This window comes from Lampris incognitus, chromosome 2 (genome assembly GCF_029633865.1).
Source record: "Lampris incognitus isolate fLamInc1 chromosome 2, fLamInc1.hap2, whole genome shotgun sequence".
Classification (NCBI taxonomy): domain Eukaryota; kingdom Metazoa; phylum Chordata; class Actinopteri; order Lampriformes; family Lampridae; genus Lampris; species Lampris incognitus.
The window spans coordinates 115,349,600-115,367,319 of NC_079212.1; the positions used below are offsets into that span (position 1 = coordinate 115,349,600).

General features: G+C 42.2%; 1 protein-coding gene across 1 annotated transcript in view; it reads right to left on the reverse strand.

The window, feature by feature from the left end:
* Positions 1 to 17,720, reverse strand: part of LOC130131577 (copine-9-like) — a 208,637-nt gene that overhangs the window by 109,699 nt on the left and 81,218 nt on the right. The window contains exons 5-7 of the mRNA XM_056301330.1: positions 8,857 to 8,896; positions 8,435 to 8,437; positions 6,033 to 6,109 (exon numbers count right to left, since the gene is read on the reverse strand). Coding sequence (XP_056157305.1) covers positions 6,033 to 6,109; positions 8,435 to 8,437; positions 8,857 to 8,896 — 120 coding nt within the window. The remainder of the gene's footprint in view (positions 1 to 6,032; positions 6,110 to 8,434; positions 8,438 to 8,856; positions 8,897 to 17,720) is intronic.

A 17,720-nucleotide genomic window follows, 5' to 3' on the forward strand; every position in this document is an offset into this window, starting at 1 on the left:
AGCCCATGCAGACTGGCGGTTCCAAAAGTCATCCTGGCTAGCATTCGTTCTCTTGGCCAGTGATTTTTGTTTAGTTTTGATATATGTGTTAGTGGGCGGCACAATGGCTCAGTGGTTGGTGCGGTCGCCTCACAGTAAGAAGGTCCAGGGTTCGAGTCCAACCTTGGGGGTCGTCCCGGGTCGTCCTGTGTGGAGTTTGCATGTTCTCCCTGTGTCTGCATGGGTTTCCTACGGGGGCTCCGGTTCCTCCCACAGTCAAAAGACATGTAAGTCAGGTGAATCGGCCATACTAAATTGTCCCTAGGTATGAATGTGTGTGTGTGTGTGTGTATGTCGGCCCTGTGTGACAGTCTGGCGGCCTGTCCAGGGTGTCTCCTCGCCTGCTGCCCAATGACTGCTGGGATAGGCTCCAGCATCCCCCCGACCCTGAGAGCAGGATAAGTGGTTCGGAAAATGGACGGATATGTGTTAGTTTGGATGTGTGTTATTGTAGTTTTTAGATGTGTTTTTGTCTTTGTGTTGTACTGCTGTGGGCTGGGGGAAATGGCATTTTGTTTCATTTCATGTACGCAAGTGCATGAAGTGAAATGACAAATAAGGTGTTGCTGATTCCGGATACCTGATAACACCGACGGCAGTCTGGCGGCAGCATCGCCTAGCGTTGACTATGTTTTTAGTGTTATCGTGTGGAGCATGGGGAGATGTACCGAAGGTGTCTGGCTGGGAGAGCTGGTATTGGATCAGCTGAGGGAGCCTGGTGTGCTGCAGCCAAGGACTACGGTCCTGCCTGGAGCTGCGCCCGAAGAGGAAACACCGAGGATGGTCTGACAGGAGACAGAAGTGGGGCAGGCTAAGCTAACTGCTAGCCCATGCAGACTAGCAGTTGCGAAAGTCATTGGTTGGCGTTCGTTCACTGGACAGTGATTTTTTTTTTTGCATAGTATATGTTATGTGTTAGTTTGGATATGTGTGTTCGTGAAGTTCTTATAGTTTTTGGATAGCCCTATATGTTTGTTTGGTCTTTGTATTGCACTGCTGTGGGCTGGGGGAAACAATAATGCATATATTTTATATAGCGCTTTTCATCGTACTCAAAGACGCTTCACATAAATTGGAATAAACTTAAAAGCAACACAGCAAAAACATGCAACACAACATAAACCATACATCATAAATCACATAAATCACAGATGAAAGCAAGTCTGAAGAGGTGAGTCCTGATTAATGACTTGAATGTGGGCAGATCGCAGCAGTGTCTGATGTGCATGGGGAGCGAGTTCCAAGAGGAGGGGGCAGCAGGTCGAGTGCTCGGTCCTTAGTCTGCCTCAGATTAGGGGTGGATAAGAGGGCGGGGGGGCATGAGAAGGCAATGGAGAAGCAATGTGTCTTGAGACGGGATTGGAAAAAAAAATATGACGAATAAAATGTTCCTGATTCCTGAGATACTGCAGCGACCACAGTTCATTGTGTAAAAACTGATGATTGTGGAGCATATCATCAAAGTGTAAGAAGAAATTCCAGGGGGGGGGATTGCTCTTATAGACGCACTTAATTGCCTGCTTAGTACAATGCTGGCTTGACACGGAAGTGTGTTGTGACGCAAGTCGTGGGTTTCCCCTCTAATCCCATTCTCCATTTGCTAAATGCCACAGGGCTCACATCCTCTCCCCACCCGTGATCTGAAAATAGATCTCGACTACGGCTCTGACATCAGAGGAGAGAAAAAAAAATGAGAAGGAAACACTTTATCCCTGGAGTAGTGTAGAGCAGACAACTAAGACATATCGACATATACTTTATGCTCCCTGTTGCCATAGAAACCCGCCCGTCGCTATGAGTGGATTAATATAAATGTTATAGTTTCTGTACGTGCTCATGCATGTGTGCTTATGTTGTAAACTGCAGACCCACCGCTGCCCTTCAAGTCTCATATTGCATCTATGAAACGCTCCTCTGCGTTTTAAAGGCATTTCAAACTTAGAAACTTTGTACGTCATCAGTGAAGGTATGAATACAGTAAGTACTAAATAGTATTTAACCAGCTGGTTGATGCTTCTTTCAGCCATATATCTGTTGGAAAGGAAAATTAATAATGAGATATTTCACATTTTTTTGCTCTTACCAAGCCAGCAGTGGGATAATGAGATGAACAGTGATCAGATTAATGTGATACAAAATAAAAAAGATTTTTGCTAATCGCATATGGCTTTAGTAATCTCAATTTAGACACAATTTGAGCTCCACAAAAGGTCCAAATCGAGCGTCATGCAATGCTTCATTTTGTCCATCTCTCGCATCCATCCATCCATCCATCAATTATTCAAACCGCTTATCCCAATCGGGGTCACGGGATGCTGGAGCCTATCCCAGCAGTCATTGGGCAGCAGGCGGGGAAATACCCTAGACAGGCCCACCAGTCCAGCTCAGGGCCGACACATTCACACCTAGGGACAATTTAAGTCCACAGCACCCAGAGGAAACTCACATAGACACGGGGAGAACATGAAAACTCCACACAGAAGACGACCCGGGACGACCCCCAAGGTTGGACAACTCCGGGGTTCGAACCCAGGACCTTCTTGCTGTGAGGCGACTGTGCTACCCACTGCGCCACCATGCCACCCCCAATTCTCACATCTCAAACTTAACTCTGACTGATCCGAAACAGAGATGTCTATGTAAATCTACTCACTTTTCATTTCAGGAGTTGTGACAGTTCTCAGCTCAAGCTCTATCTGATATGCAAAATACAATCTTAAATTGTTCTCATTTCAGACTCTTCGGGTGTGTCTTTCAGATGTTAGTCATTATTCTAGCCTGTAATACAACAGTAAATGTGTACATATCAGCAAATTTCCACACTGCAAAGTTAATGTTTCCTGTCAATTTATTTCAGGCAGGTTTCTATGGGAAAATAATCTTAAATGTCTTCATTAGAAACATTCGACACTTCCATATAGCTCCACAATTGCTCACATTAGAGAGCAATTGTGAGTCACGAAAGAGATTTAATGCAGAAAGTGGAGAGCTGTCACTGTTATTTCTTTCCTTTCTACTCAAGAGTGTCTCATTTGTTTCTTCTTTCCCCATCTTGTTTTTCCTATAGGCAGTTTAGGGGAAACAGACGTGACGGCAGTGTTACTTAAAAAATTCACAAATGGGGATCATCATTTTGTCTCCTGAGCAACCGATGGTCTAACACTAAGAAGTAAAATGTTCCTTTGTGATATAGGCTTGACTCACTCTCCTGGTCACAGTCTCCTGAAATCAAGAAGCCCTTTAACATGCCTTGTCTGTCCCTTGAGCAACATAAATTTACAGCAGGCCTCTCTTGGATGGAAACAGTCACCACAAACCCATGGTAAAATCTTGGTTAGCAGGAGGGCCATTCTCTATCCCCCCCCCCCCCCCAACAACCCCCGCATCAAACTTGCTGACATATAGCAGTGTCATTCAAGGCTGTGGCAACCTCTCTCTCCCTCTCTCATTGACAAGCTGTCTGAATTAGAAAATGCTTCCACAGGCTTGTACAAAGATAAATGACAGCACAGAACTAGCAATCAAAGCGACTTTAGTAATAAGCAGAGTGTTTGTGGATGGGGCGAGGTTCACCACTTTGTGAACAACTGCGTGAGCTAATAGTCCAACAGTTTAAGAACAACGTTTCTCAACGTACAATTGCAAGGAAGCTAGGGATTTCATCATCTACAGTCCATAATATCATCAAAAGATTTAGAGAATCCAGAGAAATCTCTGCACGTAAGCAGCAAGGCCAAAAACCAACATTGAATGCCTGTGACCTTCGATCCCTCAGGCAGAACTGCATTAAAAACCGACATCATTCTGTAAAGGATATTACCATGTAGGCTCAGGAACACTTTGGAAAACCATCGTCAGTTAACACAGTTCGTCGCTAGATCTACAAGTGCAAGTTAAAACTCTACCATGCAAAGCGAAAGCCATATATCAACAACACCTAGAAAGGCCGCCGGCTTCTCTGGGCCCGAGCTCATCTGGGATGGACTGACACAAAGTAGAAAAGTGTGCTGTGGTCTGACGAGTCCACATTTCAAATTGTTTTTGGAAATCATGGACATCGTGTCCTCTGGGCTGAAGAGGAAAAGGACCATCCAGATTGTTATCAGCACAAAGTTCAAAAGCCAGCATCTGTGATGGTATGGGGGTGTGTTAGTGCCCATGGCATGGGTAGCTTGCACATCTGTGAAGGCACCATTAATGCTGAAAGGTACATACAGGTTTTGGAGCAACATATGCTGCCATCCAAGCGACGTCCTTTTCAGGGACGTCCCTGCTTATTTCAGCAAGACAAGGCCAAGCCACATTCTGCAGGTGTTACAACAGCGTGGCTTCGTAGAAAAAGAGTGCAGGTACTAGACTGGCCTGCCTGCAGTCCAGACCTGTCTCCCATTGAAAATGTGTGGCGCATTATGAAGCACAAAATACAACAACGGACACCCCGGACTGTTGAGCAACTGAAGTCATACATCAAGCAAGAATGGGAAAGAATTCCACCTAAAAAGCTTCAACAATTAGTGTCCTCAGTTCCCAAACGCTTATTGAGTGTTGTTAAAAGGAAAGGTGATGTAACACAGTGGTGAACATGCCCCTGTCCCAGCTTTTTTGGAACATGTTGCAGGCATCAAATTAAAAATGAGTGAATATTTGCAAAAAACAATAAAGTTTATCAGTTTGAACATTAAATATCTTGTCTTTGTAGTGTATTCAATTGAATATAGGTCAAAAAGGATTTGCAAATCATTGTATTGTTTTAATTTACGTTTTACACAACGTCCCAACTTCATTGGAATTGGGGTTTGTACATGCATTCTATGTTTGTTGTCTTTAAGCACACTTTCTGGAGAAATAATCAGTTGAAACAATTCTGGATTATTGAGATCTGTGCCCAGTGTGGCTACCATAAGCAGAACACGTGTTGGCCCCCTGTGACTCTCCAAACACATCGGAGTTTTTCACAAAACAGCCTTGGCAATCCATTAGGCTAAACGCCAATTACACATTGTCAGCCCCAGGCACAAACGCACTGATGCTTCTTCTTCTGCGGTCTCCAAGGTGAAAAAGGAAACCCTGCCAGTTTGTCATATCTGCTGTCAGACGCCCAGGTGACAGTGACAGATAGGACAGAGTCACACAGGGGGCACCCAGTATATCTATACATTTTCATAGAAACATTGAGTATTACCAGTTTTTCATATAGAATGTATTGATGTATTATTTTTGTACCAAATTGTGGTACAGCAGATAGGGCAGCATGGTATTGCTTTTAATATTAATTCATGTGGGTGAGGTTCACTTAGCATGTACCTTCTTGTTAAACATCTCTCGAGTTCAAACGCTTTCACGCATTCACATTTAGGACTGCTCAGTTTAACTAAATTTTTTTGCTATTGTTAACTGAGAGGCTCTACTATAGCAGGTGACTGGAGCGGTATGAAACAGAAACTGCAGTAAGCCTCGTAAAACCTGTTGTATCCCAGCACCAGGGTCTCCGTTAGGAATTTTTGCTGCCAGCCAACTTGACTGGCAACACTTTAATTAACCGGATGTTTGGGAAATGTATGAGACATCCATTTGCATTGGGTGCAAACTCATGGCGTTTGCTCACAGTGCTCAGAACAACAAAAGTCACAATTAGATTATGGTAATTTAAATGGAACAGAAATTAGACCAATTTTGGTCGGGGTACACTCTGCCCAAGTCGCATATGAGGACCCAACAAGCCATGCTGAACTAAAATCCGTTATATCCATGAAGTGATGTCATCACCGCTTGATATGTATCTTTAGAAATAGAAACGCCCCCACAATAATTTGTTCATAAGGATTTATTAGCCAACAAAGTACGATATTTTTATGATATCATTTTTCAATGTGACTTTTTTTCCTTTCGCATAATTTGACTGGCTTTTGAGAGTTTTTATCAGTCTGAAGTTAGCTATAGTTAGGTAATGGGAATGCTGCTCGGCACACTTGGTGTATGTATGTTTGACTTACGACAGAGTTCTCTCCAGGCGGCTCCCAGCAGAGCCGAGGATCTCCCCCAGCGTACAGAACATCTGACCCAGGAAGTCCTACACAAGGCAGAGGAAAACCATTTCAGGGCCTCATCATAGCAAAGACAAAAAGTAAACATTCTGACAAAGGCAGAGGAACCACACAGAATAGACTCTTCTAACACATGCATGGTGAGTCATCAACAAAAAGCTGACAGGACCATGAGTTGGGCAAGCATCACAACCATAGAAATCTGATGTGGTACAAAAAACTGGAAACTGAAATTTTGGCATTTCTCATTTTATTTAAAGGGATAGTTCAGTTTTCAGAGTTTTTCTAATTTGAAGTTATGTTGAATAGTGAGTTTAGCTTAGCTCAAGCTTGATGTCAACCGAGATCATTAGCAGCACCTACCAAAAAAGGGAAATATACCTCTGCATGTGATTTTTAATGCTTTTTACTCATTTTTTATTAACTAATGTTTTCACAATTACATAAAAAATCCAAAAATGCGATTAGGCTACTTTTCCATAAAATGCATACACATCATCTTCTGCTGTAGAAGAAGACAGCGTATTACAGGGGGAAAAAGTTAAAAATTATGATCTACTTTTCAGGATTTTGCATTTATTTGTGAAAATAGTTAAGACAAATTGGTAATGCTAGACTAAAAATTACTAATGATCGGCTTTGGAGAAGGTGTCTTTCCGTTCTTTTGAGAGGAGCTGCTAATGATCCCAGTAGACATCCAGAAATTGAGCTAAGCTAGGCTAATTGCACGATTCAACATACCTTCACACCGCACATACAGACATAAAAAAGGCATTCATCAGTTTGTCTGACTTTATGTAAGTAGACACAATAAAAACCCTGGAAACCAATCTATCCCTTTAAAGCTGAACTGTAGAGTTTTCCATAATTTCACTTATGCAGATGTAGAATATGTTGTTAGACTCCATTGACTCTGTTGACAAAAGTTATTACTTGCAAAGATGTTCAGAAAATCTTAATTTTCAATAATTAAAAGGCTACAATGTTTACATTACAAGGCTCCAATGTTTAAATCGGGATTTCAATGCATTGGTTTAGAGAAGAAGCTCATGTGACATTAGTGCTGTTTTTTGTTAGTGTGGGGACCCACTTTGCTCAGTAGCACTGTTAGTGGCCAAAAACGCCACAGTTCATCTTTAAACTTTGGCTGTTACTTCAAGGTTACTTTTGTGTTCAGAGAATTTCGTGACCCTTGGAACATCAGATCTAGAAACCTTATTGTGTCATTACAAAATACTGGGATGTCAATGAGAACATCAGAATTGTTTGCAATCCTGAAGAATGTACTGTTTGATTAAAGTGTCTTTTACGTGACAACGGCAACATATCTCCCTCTGGCATCACACTGTCTGAATTAAGTTAAAGAGAAAAAAAAGAAGAATAAACCAAATAAAACAAAACAAAATTTTCTGGGATTATAAGACTGATCTTTCTTTTAGAAATGTATCTGCAAGGTATCAAAAGTTGGTTCATAATCTTTGGGTCACAGTGTCTCTATAATAATTATATTACTATATACTATATATTCTCATTTATAACTAGAAATAGGGAAAGGTATTGTATCGGTATGAAATTCAGAAATAAATTAATAATGAAAATCTATTATCTAAGATTCCTCACAAAATGATATCTGAAATTTTTGAGGGAATCAATCCATCCATTAACCAAACCACTTATCCTGCTCTCAGGGTCACAGGGATGCTGGAGCCTATCCCAGCAGTCATTGGGCAGCAGGTGGGGAGACACCCTTGACAGACTGCCAGGCCATCACAGGGCCAACACACACACACACACACACACACACACACACACACACACACACACACACACACCCCCAAGGGACAATTTAGTACGGCCGATTCACCTGACTTACATGTCTTTGGACTGTGGGAGGAAACCGGAGCACTTGGAGGAAACCCACGCAGACACGGGGAGAACATGCAAACTCCACACAGAGGACGACCTTGGACAACCCTCAAGGTTGAACTACCCTGGGGCTCGAACCCAGGACCTTCTTGCTGTGAGGCAACCGTGCTAACCACTGCGCCACTGTGCTGCCCATTTTTTGAGGGAATATTATAGTAAAACTTGCTTGTGTTTGACATTATACTTTACATTACAAAACAGTTTAATATAATGAGCTGGATTCTTAAATATTGTATTTTTGCATATGTAAGTGGGTGTCATGATATATATGTATAATGTGTTAAATTCCCTATGACCATTGTGATGATAATATTTTGCATCTCTCGCAGCACTAATAGCACCTCAGCAATGCACTGTAAATGTCCAGAAGATAATAAGGCCAGTCTGGAGAAATGGAAGATGAATATTGGGTGTTGCCAGCCTACCTTCTGCTCATCCAAGTTGCCAGGCAATAAGGAAAGACATACACAAATAGGATGGAAAAAGTATTAAGACTCCGCCAAGCTTATTTGTTCAACAAACAGAAAAGTCCTTCTTGAAAAGGCAGCCGATGTTTGCATAGCTGCTCAGAATCTGTTCCCTTTATGAGCGGTTCTCAGTTTATGTAAAAACAGTTCACTTTTATTATTATTCATCACAGCTCACCATGTTTACACCAGAATTATAGCCTGTTTAAAGCCCTTATTTTGTCATAACAGTTCTATATTGTAAAGTGAAAGCTGCTTTGACAGTATTGCTAATATCTTAACATGAATACCCATAAAACATGTCATTCAATTTCAGTTGAATTAGAAAGGAAACACAGCTCTTGAAACATCAAGTAACATAATTCAGCAAGGATGCTTACATGCTTAGAGAGGTTGGAGCTTCTGGTGTCCACATTGTACCTGCAAGACATCACAAAAATAGTACAAATTAAGTCAAATTCATTTGCATGGTCCTAGATCACAATTTAGAGTCACAACAGAGTCTGTGCAAGGTACGACACCCCTGTGCTTAGACCCCTGATTCATATGGGGAAAAATGCCACAGGAAAAAAAAAAAGAAAGCAAAACCTAAGGATATAATACTACAGAAGGAGACGCTCAAAGTTTGAGGAGAAAGATGGGACAGAGCCCTCATGAAAAAACCTTTCAACTCATTTGACTGGCAGCACAAATAAGGACAACGTGCCTGGGAGTACACAACATAAACACCATGTTTGCTAAATAAATAATTAGACAGTGTGTACATGCAGCGACTGAGTCAAGAGAGATAAAATTTTAATTTATGGATCTGGAGCTATTTTATTAATGCTGGGATCAACAGTGTGGACTGAATTCATTCCCCTCTCAGAAAAACAGGTTGCTTTTTATTCTTTTCAGACTCCCTCCCATAGGAGGTCCTCTTACATGTCGACACATGGGGTTTCTTTGAAAAGGTTTTTGTTCATGTTTGACAAAGGAAATCTGCTCTTGCACCACATAACATTACACAGACATCATGTATCCTTCAGCCCTGGATCGCTCTCTGGATCTTTCTCTTGCTCCCTATTCATCCCTCTCTCTTTGTCTCCTATTCAACTGCTCACATCACTGTCAAAACCTGGAGAAAGGGAGAACGGCATTTTGTTTTAAAGAAATCAGTAACACTGACTTCAATTGCTGCTTTTTTTTGTTTTGTTCTTTTTTAAACTAAGATTCCTTCCTTTCTCTTTTTTTTTGTTATCTGGTCAGGGAGATACATATTTGATCTGACAGTAATGGACAGCTTCATCTTCAAGGGATTCAAATACGGCCCAAAACTAAATGCTGGAAATCTTGAAAAGACTTAACAAAAATTTAATGAATGAATGAATAAAATAAAATAAATAAATAAATAAATAAAGCTAGCATATGACTTCTGCATAATGTAGACATATCAACATGTATCTCATTGGTAAGCCACCAGGAGTATACCAAGTCCTCTGGATGAATTCTAGTACACGCTACTGTTGCGGTAAACTGGGAGTTTTTGCAGATGCAATGGCGCACATCCATTCTGGCAAGCAGGTTTAAGTTAACAGAGAGACATACTATGCCAAGACTGTCAAGCCTAAAATGGTTATCCTTAATTTCTTCAGTTTTTGGTGGATTTGGTGACATAAGGTGGTCTCAATAATTTGTTTTCAGAGGCTAAATCCCAGAGTTTCATCAAAATTTACATTATCCTGAATGCGATGAAAGCGTTCACGTGCAGGTCACGGTTTTCGACGGTCACAGATTTTGGTGTAACACCATTATGGACGGAACCTGAGAGTGGCAGAGCGCAAATGAAGAAAAGGCAAACTCCCAGATAACCTTCTCAACTTCCAATCTCTTCTTTCAACTTTCTCCTTCTCCCTTTCTGCTGCTAAGACTGCCGTCTATCACTCTAAAATCCTATCATCTGCCTCTAATCCTAAGAAACCCTTTGAAACCTTCTCTACACTTCAATCCCAACCTCCTCCTCCTACTTCCTCCCTTCTCTCTGATGACTTTGCTAACTTCTTTGACAAGAAGGTAAACAACATCAGATCCTCCTTTTCTCACCACCCGGTTAGTGCTGTTTGCACTATCCCACCCTCTGCACCCTCCCTCACCTCTCCACGTCCAACCCTATCCCACCTCGCTCCCCTCTCCCCCGATGAGGTTCTAAACCTCATCACATCCAGTCGCCCCACCACATGCTCCCTTGACCCGGTCCCTCCCCTCTTCTTCAGTCTATAGCACCTGAACTCCTTCCCTATCTAACCCACCTCATCAACACCTCCCTCCAGGCAGGATGTTTTCCATCTGCCTTCACGACTGCTAGAGTCATCCCCCCTTCTCAAGAAACCATCACTTAACCCCTCTGACCTCAAAAACTCCAGACCAGTTTCCCTTCTACCCTTTCTATCCAAAACTTTCGAACGTGCTGTCTTTAACCAACTTTCTTTGTACCTCCACCAGAACAACCTCCTGCACCCCAGCCAGTCTGGGTTCAGGGTCGGTCACTCGACAGAGACAGCCCTCCTTGCAGTGACAGAATTGCTGCACTCTGCGAGAGCAAACTCTCTCTCCTCTGTTCTGATACTCCTGGACCTGTCAGCTGCGTTCGACACAGTGAACCACCAGATCCTCCTCTCTACCCTCGCGGGGCTGAGTGTCACAGGCTCTGCACTCTCAATGTTTGCAACCTACCTGACAGGCCGCTCTTACAAGGTGACATGGAGGGGATCTGTGTCGGAGCCTCGCAGACTGACTACAGGTGTTCCACAGGGTTCGGTTCTGGGTCCTCTCCTTTTCTCCCTGTACACGACATCCCTGGGTTCTGTTATTCTCTCGCATGACTTCACTTACCATTGTTATGCTGATTACACCCAGCTGATCTTGTCCTTTCCTCCCTCTGACACACAAGTAGAGACACGCATTGCTGCGTGCTTGACTGACATCTCAGAGTGGATGGCGACACACCACCTGAAGCTCAATCTAGACAAGACAGAGCTGATGTTCCTCCTGGGGAAAGGTTGTCCGCACCAAGACCCGGCCATCACCATTGACAACACCGTGGTGATGCCAACTCGGACTGTGAGGAATCTGGGTGTGATCCTGGACGACCAACTGTCGTTTGCTGAAAACGTTGCATCGGTTGCTCGCTGCTGCAGATTTCTCCTCTATAACATCAGGAGGATTTGCCCATTCCCCACCACGAGATGGCACAGGTGCTCATCCAGGCTCTGGTCATCTCCCAGCTGGACTACGGCAACTCCCTCCTTGCTGGCGCCCCAGCATCAGCCATCAGACCTCTGGAGCTTGTTCAGAAAGCTGCAGCTCGTCTGGTGTTCAACCGCCCTAAGTTCTCCCACACAACTCCCCTTGTCATGTCTCTACACTGGCTCCCAGTAGCTGCTCGCATCCAGTTTAAGACTCTGGTGCTAGCCTACAGAGCAGTGAAAGGAACAGCTTCTTCCTATCTCCAGGCCATGGTCAAGCCCTACATCCCCCGCCCAACCACTTTGCTCTGCTGTCTCAGGACAACTGGTTGCCCCATCACTCAGAGGCCCTTGCTGCCGATCAACCCGGTCACGGCTCTTTTCTGTCCTGGACTAAAAGGGGTGGAATGAACTCCCCACTGATGTCAGGACAGCAGAGTCGCTGCCCATCTTTCGGCGCAGGTTGAAAACTCACCTCTTCCCAGAACTACTACCCTGTTACTTGTTCTTAGCACTTATTGTATTCACTCTTTAAAAAAAAAAAATCTCATTCTTGCACTTTTACTTTAGTACTGGTTTTGCTCTTAGATGCTTGTTTAGATGCACTTATGACCCCTGATGACTAGTAGTTCTCCTGATTTCCTACGTTAAATGCACTTATTGTAAGTCGCTTTGGATACAAGCGTCGGCTAAATGACTGTAATGTAATGTTTGCTTGACTGTCTACTATTGGCAGAAGTGTAGAGAGAAGATAATCTAGCGGTAGCATGCAAATTTTGGAGAAGGAAAACTAATCAACAGTGTCACCCAGCATGGTAATATCAGGTAACATATCAAGCAATATCAAACATTTAATTAAGGCTAATTAAACGATGTGTGTTAAGCTTTGTATTATAGTGCCTATTGTTTACTTTTCCACATTCAACATGCAAGTTCCTCCCTCTTCTTCTTCTTTTTCTTTTTTTTTGTGGCAGACTCATCACATCTTCTGTGTGCGCCATTACCTTTGAATACTTGGTGGGAATGGCAGAACCCGCAGGCACCAATGAAAAATAGCATATAGGGAGTAAATAAATTGAATGGCTGTAGCAACAAAAATGCCAGTGGGAAAATAAAATATGACATTTTTTTAATATAAAATTTAAAAAAATTACGGCGTGCATCTTTTATTTAAAGCAGGTAACATCTTGAAAATCCAGAACTATAAAGAGTTGCAGACAAGTGTTCTAATCACTGATGCTACTTTAAAAACTCTGCATACATTTGCATTTCAAAGTGCACAGAACTTCTCAACACACGATGTTGGAATGCCATATTAATGTTTCACTGACTCCTCTGTACTGTTGTCCCCTCCCTGTTCTTTATTTAAAACCCACATTTGCCCCCCCTCCACACACATACACACACACACAGAGTATGTGATGGACAGGTGAGGGTTCTGCATGGTCAGGAGAGAGTCCAAGACAACACAGCACTGTGACAGGACTGACAACTATGAGACAGACAGACCAATGGTCTGCTTCACTGCCCCAAGCATCGAAAAGAGGATAATTTGTGGGAAGCTGGTGTGGAAACGTTGCAAGACCGAAACATACTAAAAAAAAAATAAAAATTAACAGGTCTTCAGTATACTGAAGTCCTGTAAACCATCACGCACAATTCTTCTAGTCAAGAAGATTTGGAGGGTGTAAAGATTTGAAGCTATTTCTAAATTTGTTCAGCACACCTGCTATGTTTGGGGGGGTTTATCGTTTGTGTTCAGCAATTGCTATGTATACGGTTACAGTGCTTTGACGAGGGAACTAAAATCTGGGAACTAATGGAAAATAAAGGAGGTGCATTATTAGAGGAACACCTCCCACAGCACAGCAACTTGACCAAAAGTACCCACTGCAGCGCTCTCTACAATTTCACACTGCTGGGAAAAGTCACTCCAGAACCCCCACATGCACTTCTTCCATTTCATCTTTACTCTTCTTCTATCATTTCTAGTCTTCCATCTCTCAAACTCTTCCATTTCAATCAAAACCTCATCCACCTACATCACGAGCTTTGTATAAATCCCCTTCACAAGATATGTAAACTTGAGCACTAAAGCCGGCTTGGGTGGTATCAAATGAAATTACCTCACAGTGGGATAAGCCTGTGAGCAATGGCCAAATGAGATTTGAATGTGGAGGAGCAAAAGACTTGCTAGAAAGTCTAATGGCCTTCATTTACATCCAGGTGACAAGGGACCTGAAGGCTTTTGCATCAGAAACAAAGGTGACATTATTAAACACATTCTCATTTTCAGTCAAGCTGAAGTGCAGAGCAATTGGTTTGATATAATGCAAGAAATAATTGGAGGGAAACATTATTGTTTCACATGACAGAAGTTGCCAACAGGGTTAAGGCTTTCTGCATGATTATGTCAGAATAAAACTTAAAAAAAAAAAAAAAACAAGAAAAAAAAAACCTTCATAGTGATTTCTGTAGAGGCAGTTGTAATAAATGTACTCTCTGCGCACACTGGAGTGTATTAGGTTCTGATCTCTGTACTGCAAGAGTCTTCTGCTTGATTCACAAAAAAGTCTTTCTGCTATATAAAAGACTCACGCTCCTTCATATCAAATCACCAATGCTTCTTTCGGTTACTGCTGTGCTTGGCTTGGAATCTGAACTTGATTGAATCTGCTTTGCAAACACCAGCTAGAAGATGAATGAGATGTGTGAACTCACGCCTCTGACTTTGGCAATGATACAAGAACAAACACAGCCACCTGCAGAAGGTAAAGTCAGGCGAAGGTTTTGAGGTCAGCTTCCAAACGTACTCGCTACAAAAGTGTCAAAGGTTACTTCATTTCATTCTTTCCTTCAAAAATCTTTCTTAGATTTTTCTTAGATTCCTTTTTAAAAGCTGATGTCAACAAGGGGGAAAGTATTTGTAGAGTGGTTTGAGGGAATGGAGCCATGTAGGTACCTCTTAATGGAGTTATTGTGCCTTGGATAAGAAAGAAATTTGCAAAGAAAATAAAAATATTCATCTTAGGGAAAGAAAAATCACCTCTGAGCACATGGAAATCCAGTAGAGAGCAAATATAGACAGTACTACTAAGCAGCTATAAGAGTCATTAAGGCATGAATTTCTGAATTAAATAATCAATATGGATTTCAAGCACAATATCAAACTGTTGGAGTGCAATCTTTAAAATAATCACAGAGTTAAAGCCTTACCTCACTCTGGCATGACACATCAATTTGCCTCATATCAACATATTATGAATCAGCTGAGTAAAAATAATCTGTGTGGAGGAGTCGGAGTTTAATAATTCATTCCCTCTTACTGGGATACTCCCTTTTTATTGGAATCCCCTTTCATGACCTCGCGTCGGGGAGGCCACAATACCCTCCAGAGACAGTGATCCATATCTGGCTTGTGCAGGAAAGCACCAAGCACCTCTGTGCTTCTATTTCCATATCCTCGCCCTCCTCCACTGTCCCTCCTCTATTTGGAGTGCTTGGATTTCGGCTCGTTTTGTGTCTTCTTTTGATCAATATCATTGCTAGGATGACCAGTAAAGCAAGCAATAAAGTGACATCTCATCAAAACTGTTATCGATTGAGTACCCGGTTTAAGGTCATGCGATAATAACATGACTCTTGTGCTGTCACCAAAGACAGACCTGCCGAGTTATTAATTTGGTTAAGACTTTCAGTCAATATCATTTGTCTCTGATGGTCCAATATATTCATTTGGAATGATCCTTTACCAATTTCACTCTTTTGCTGAGCACCCTATGGATGCCCATTTAGGAATGTTAGTGGCTATATGAAATTGTATTTAATCTTTATTCATAATGCTTGGATGAATTACTTTAAAGCTTCCTAATCCAGATAAAAAAAAATACTGTAAATATTAAACAGGATCATGCATTTGATGATGATTAAGTGTGTAAGACGGTTACAGTTCTACAGAAAACACTCAGTAAACAAAAGTGTCGATGCAAGATATGCGGGGCTTTGGCGAGAGGGCGACAATTTGTGTTGGAAGTCACATGATATAGTTTGCTGTAATAATTCAATAATTCAGCTTTGATACCCTATTTTGTCAAGACAAAAGAATTCTCTCTAACTGGGTCTCCTGCCATCCTAGAGGAGGGGGCTTCAACCCGGCAGTGAATGAAACCAATTTCACTTGGAGTGATATGCAAACCACACAACAGCAATATGAATGTTTTTCTTACTGTTCTTTCCAAACTTCGACCTGCCTTAGGACCACTTCATATTCAGCCGTACTGATGTTCAGTATTCTTAATCCAAGAATGAGTATTTATGAATGCTGATATCCAACAACGTGCACCGCAAACTAGGTTTTACAATCACAAAACAGTGATGCTGTCTTCATATGGTCACCAGCCAGCTTACATAGCATAATTTCATTAAAGAAAAAGCTGCTGAAGCCCTCGTCCATCTCTTCTGTCTTAGAATCACCAGATGGGGCTGACTATTAGCAGAAATCACTTGGTCCCTCGCCAAAGGGATCGTGGTTTTGCGATCAGTGGTTTTGTAAATGCAGCTTTGCATTTAAAAACAAGCCATGATGGTCTCCTTGGTTTTGTTGTTAACTTCAAAGCTGGAGTGTAGTTATTGACTGTAAGCCACCATTCATCCTATAAAACCTTAGTTTGCTGCTTAAGCTCATATAAAAATGTATATAAAAACTGTTAAAATTGTCAAATGTATAGTATCTCAAGGTATCAATTTGTGCATCATTAATTTCTCGGTCATACTTTTAGCTTGCAAATTTTTTTGGGGTGGGGGGATTTTCCCACCACCTTTTTTCTCACCAGTTGTATCCGGCCACTCTTCTGAGCCATTCCGGTCACTGCTCCACCCCCTCTGCCGATCCAGGGAGGGCTGCAGACTACCATATGCCTCCTCCGATCCAATACATGTGGAGTCACCAGCCGCTTCTTTTCACCTGACAGTGAGGAGTTTTGCCAGGGGGACATATCATGTGGGAGGATCACGCTATTCCCCCCAGTTCCCCCTCCCCTTTGAACAGGCGCCCCGATCAACCAAAGGAGGTGCTTGTGCAGCAACCACGACACATACCCACATCCAGCTTCCCACCCGCAGACACGGCCAATTGTGTCTGTAGGGACGCCTGACCAAGCCAGAGGTAACATGGGGATTCGAACTGCCGATCCCTGTGTTGGTAGGCAACGGAATAGACCATCATGCCACCTAGACACCCCTGCAAACTATTTTTTAAAGACATCACAACAAAACTCGTGGCTTGATGAAAATTATTAAACATTGATTCAAATCAGAGCGTTCAGTAAGCTGTTTAGTGCCGACTCTCTTTATGTGGAACAAACAGTAGGCCAGAGTTAAACATTGTCCAACTCCCATCAGTTTTGGCCTAATACCGGAAAAAACAATTTAATCAGCATCCTTCAACAAGCCTTTCGATGTTCATTTGAAATCAAATGATGCCACAGTCTTGTCAGTTGTTATGTGTTAAGACTGATGAAAGCACTTGAATAAAATGTTCCCAGACATTTATGTCAGTGATTACATTACTGGTTACTTTTCTCAAGCTATATTAAATAGTATAAAATCAGTGCATATAGTTATTTGTTGATTAGATGTAGATTACTGCACAGCTTTTTAATTCCCAACTGAAACCTCTAGCAAACCTCCTAGTCCTGATTTCACCATTTTGAAGGATTTGTTTACCACTTTGCCCAAACACTATTGACCACAGCGTGTCTGTGATCAATAGCAGAGATCTGTTGGACTCTTTAGCTCCTAGCTGCACAAGACTCCATGCTGGGTATCTCCTTCTGTACCCCCCACAGGGGGCATCGATCTGCTTGGGAGAGAAGGAGAATGGAATGGAGAAACATCTAAATACTTCTTTTTTCCATCCTGTGAAATTAGCCTCCGCTGAGAACAGCCTCATCTTAAGATGGGGACCTGAGTCTGTGGCTAGGGAGATGCCACAAATACCTGGATATATAAACTGTGCAACT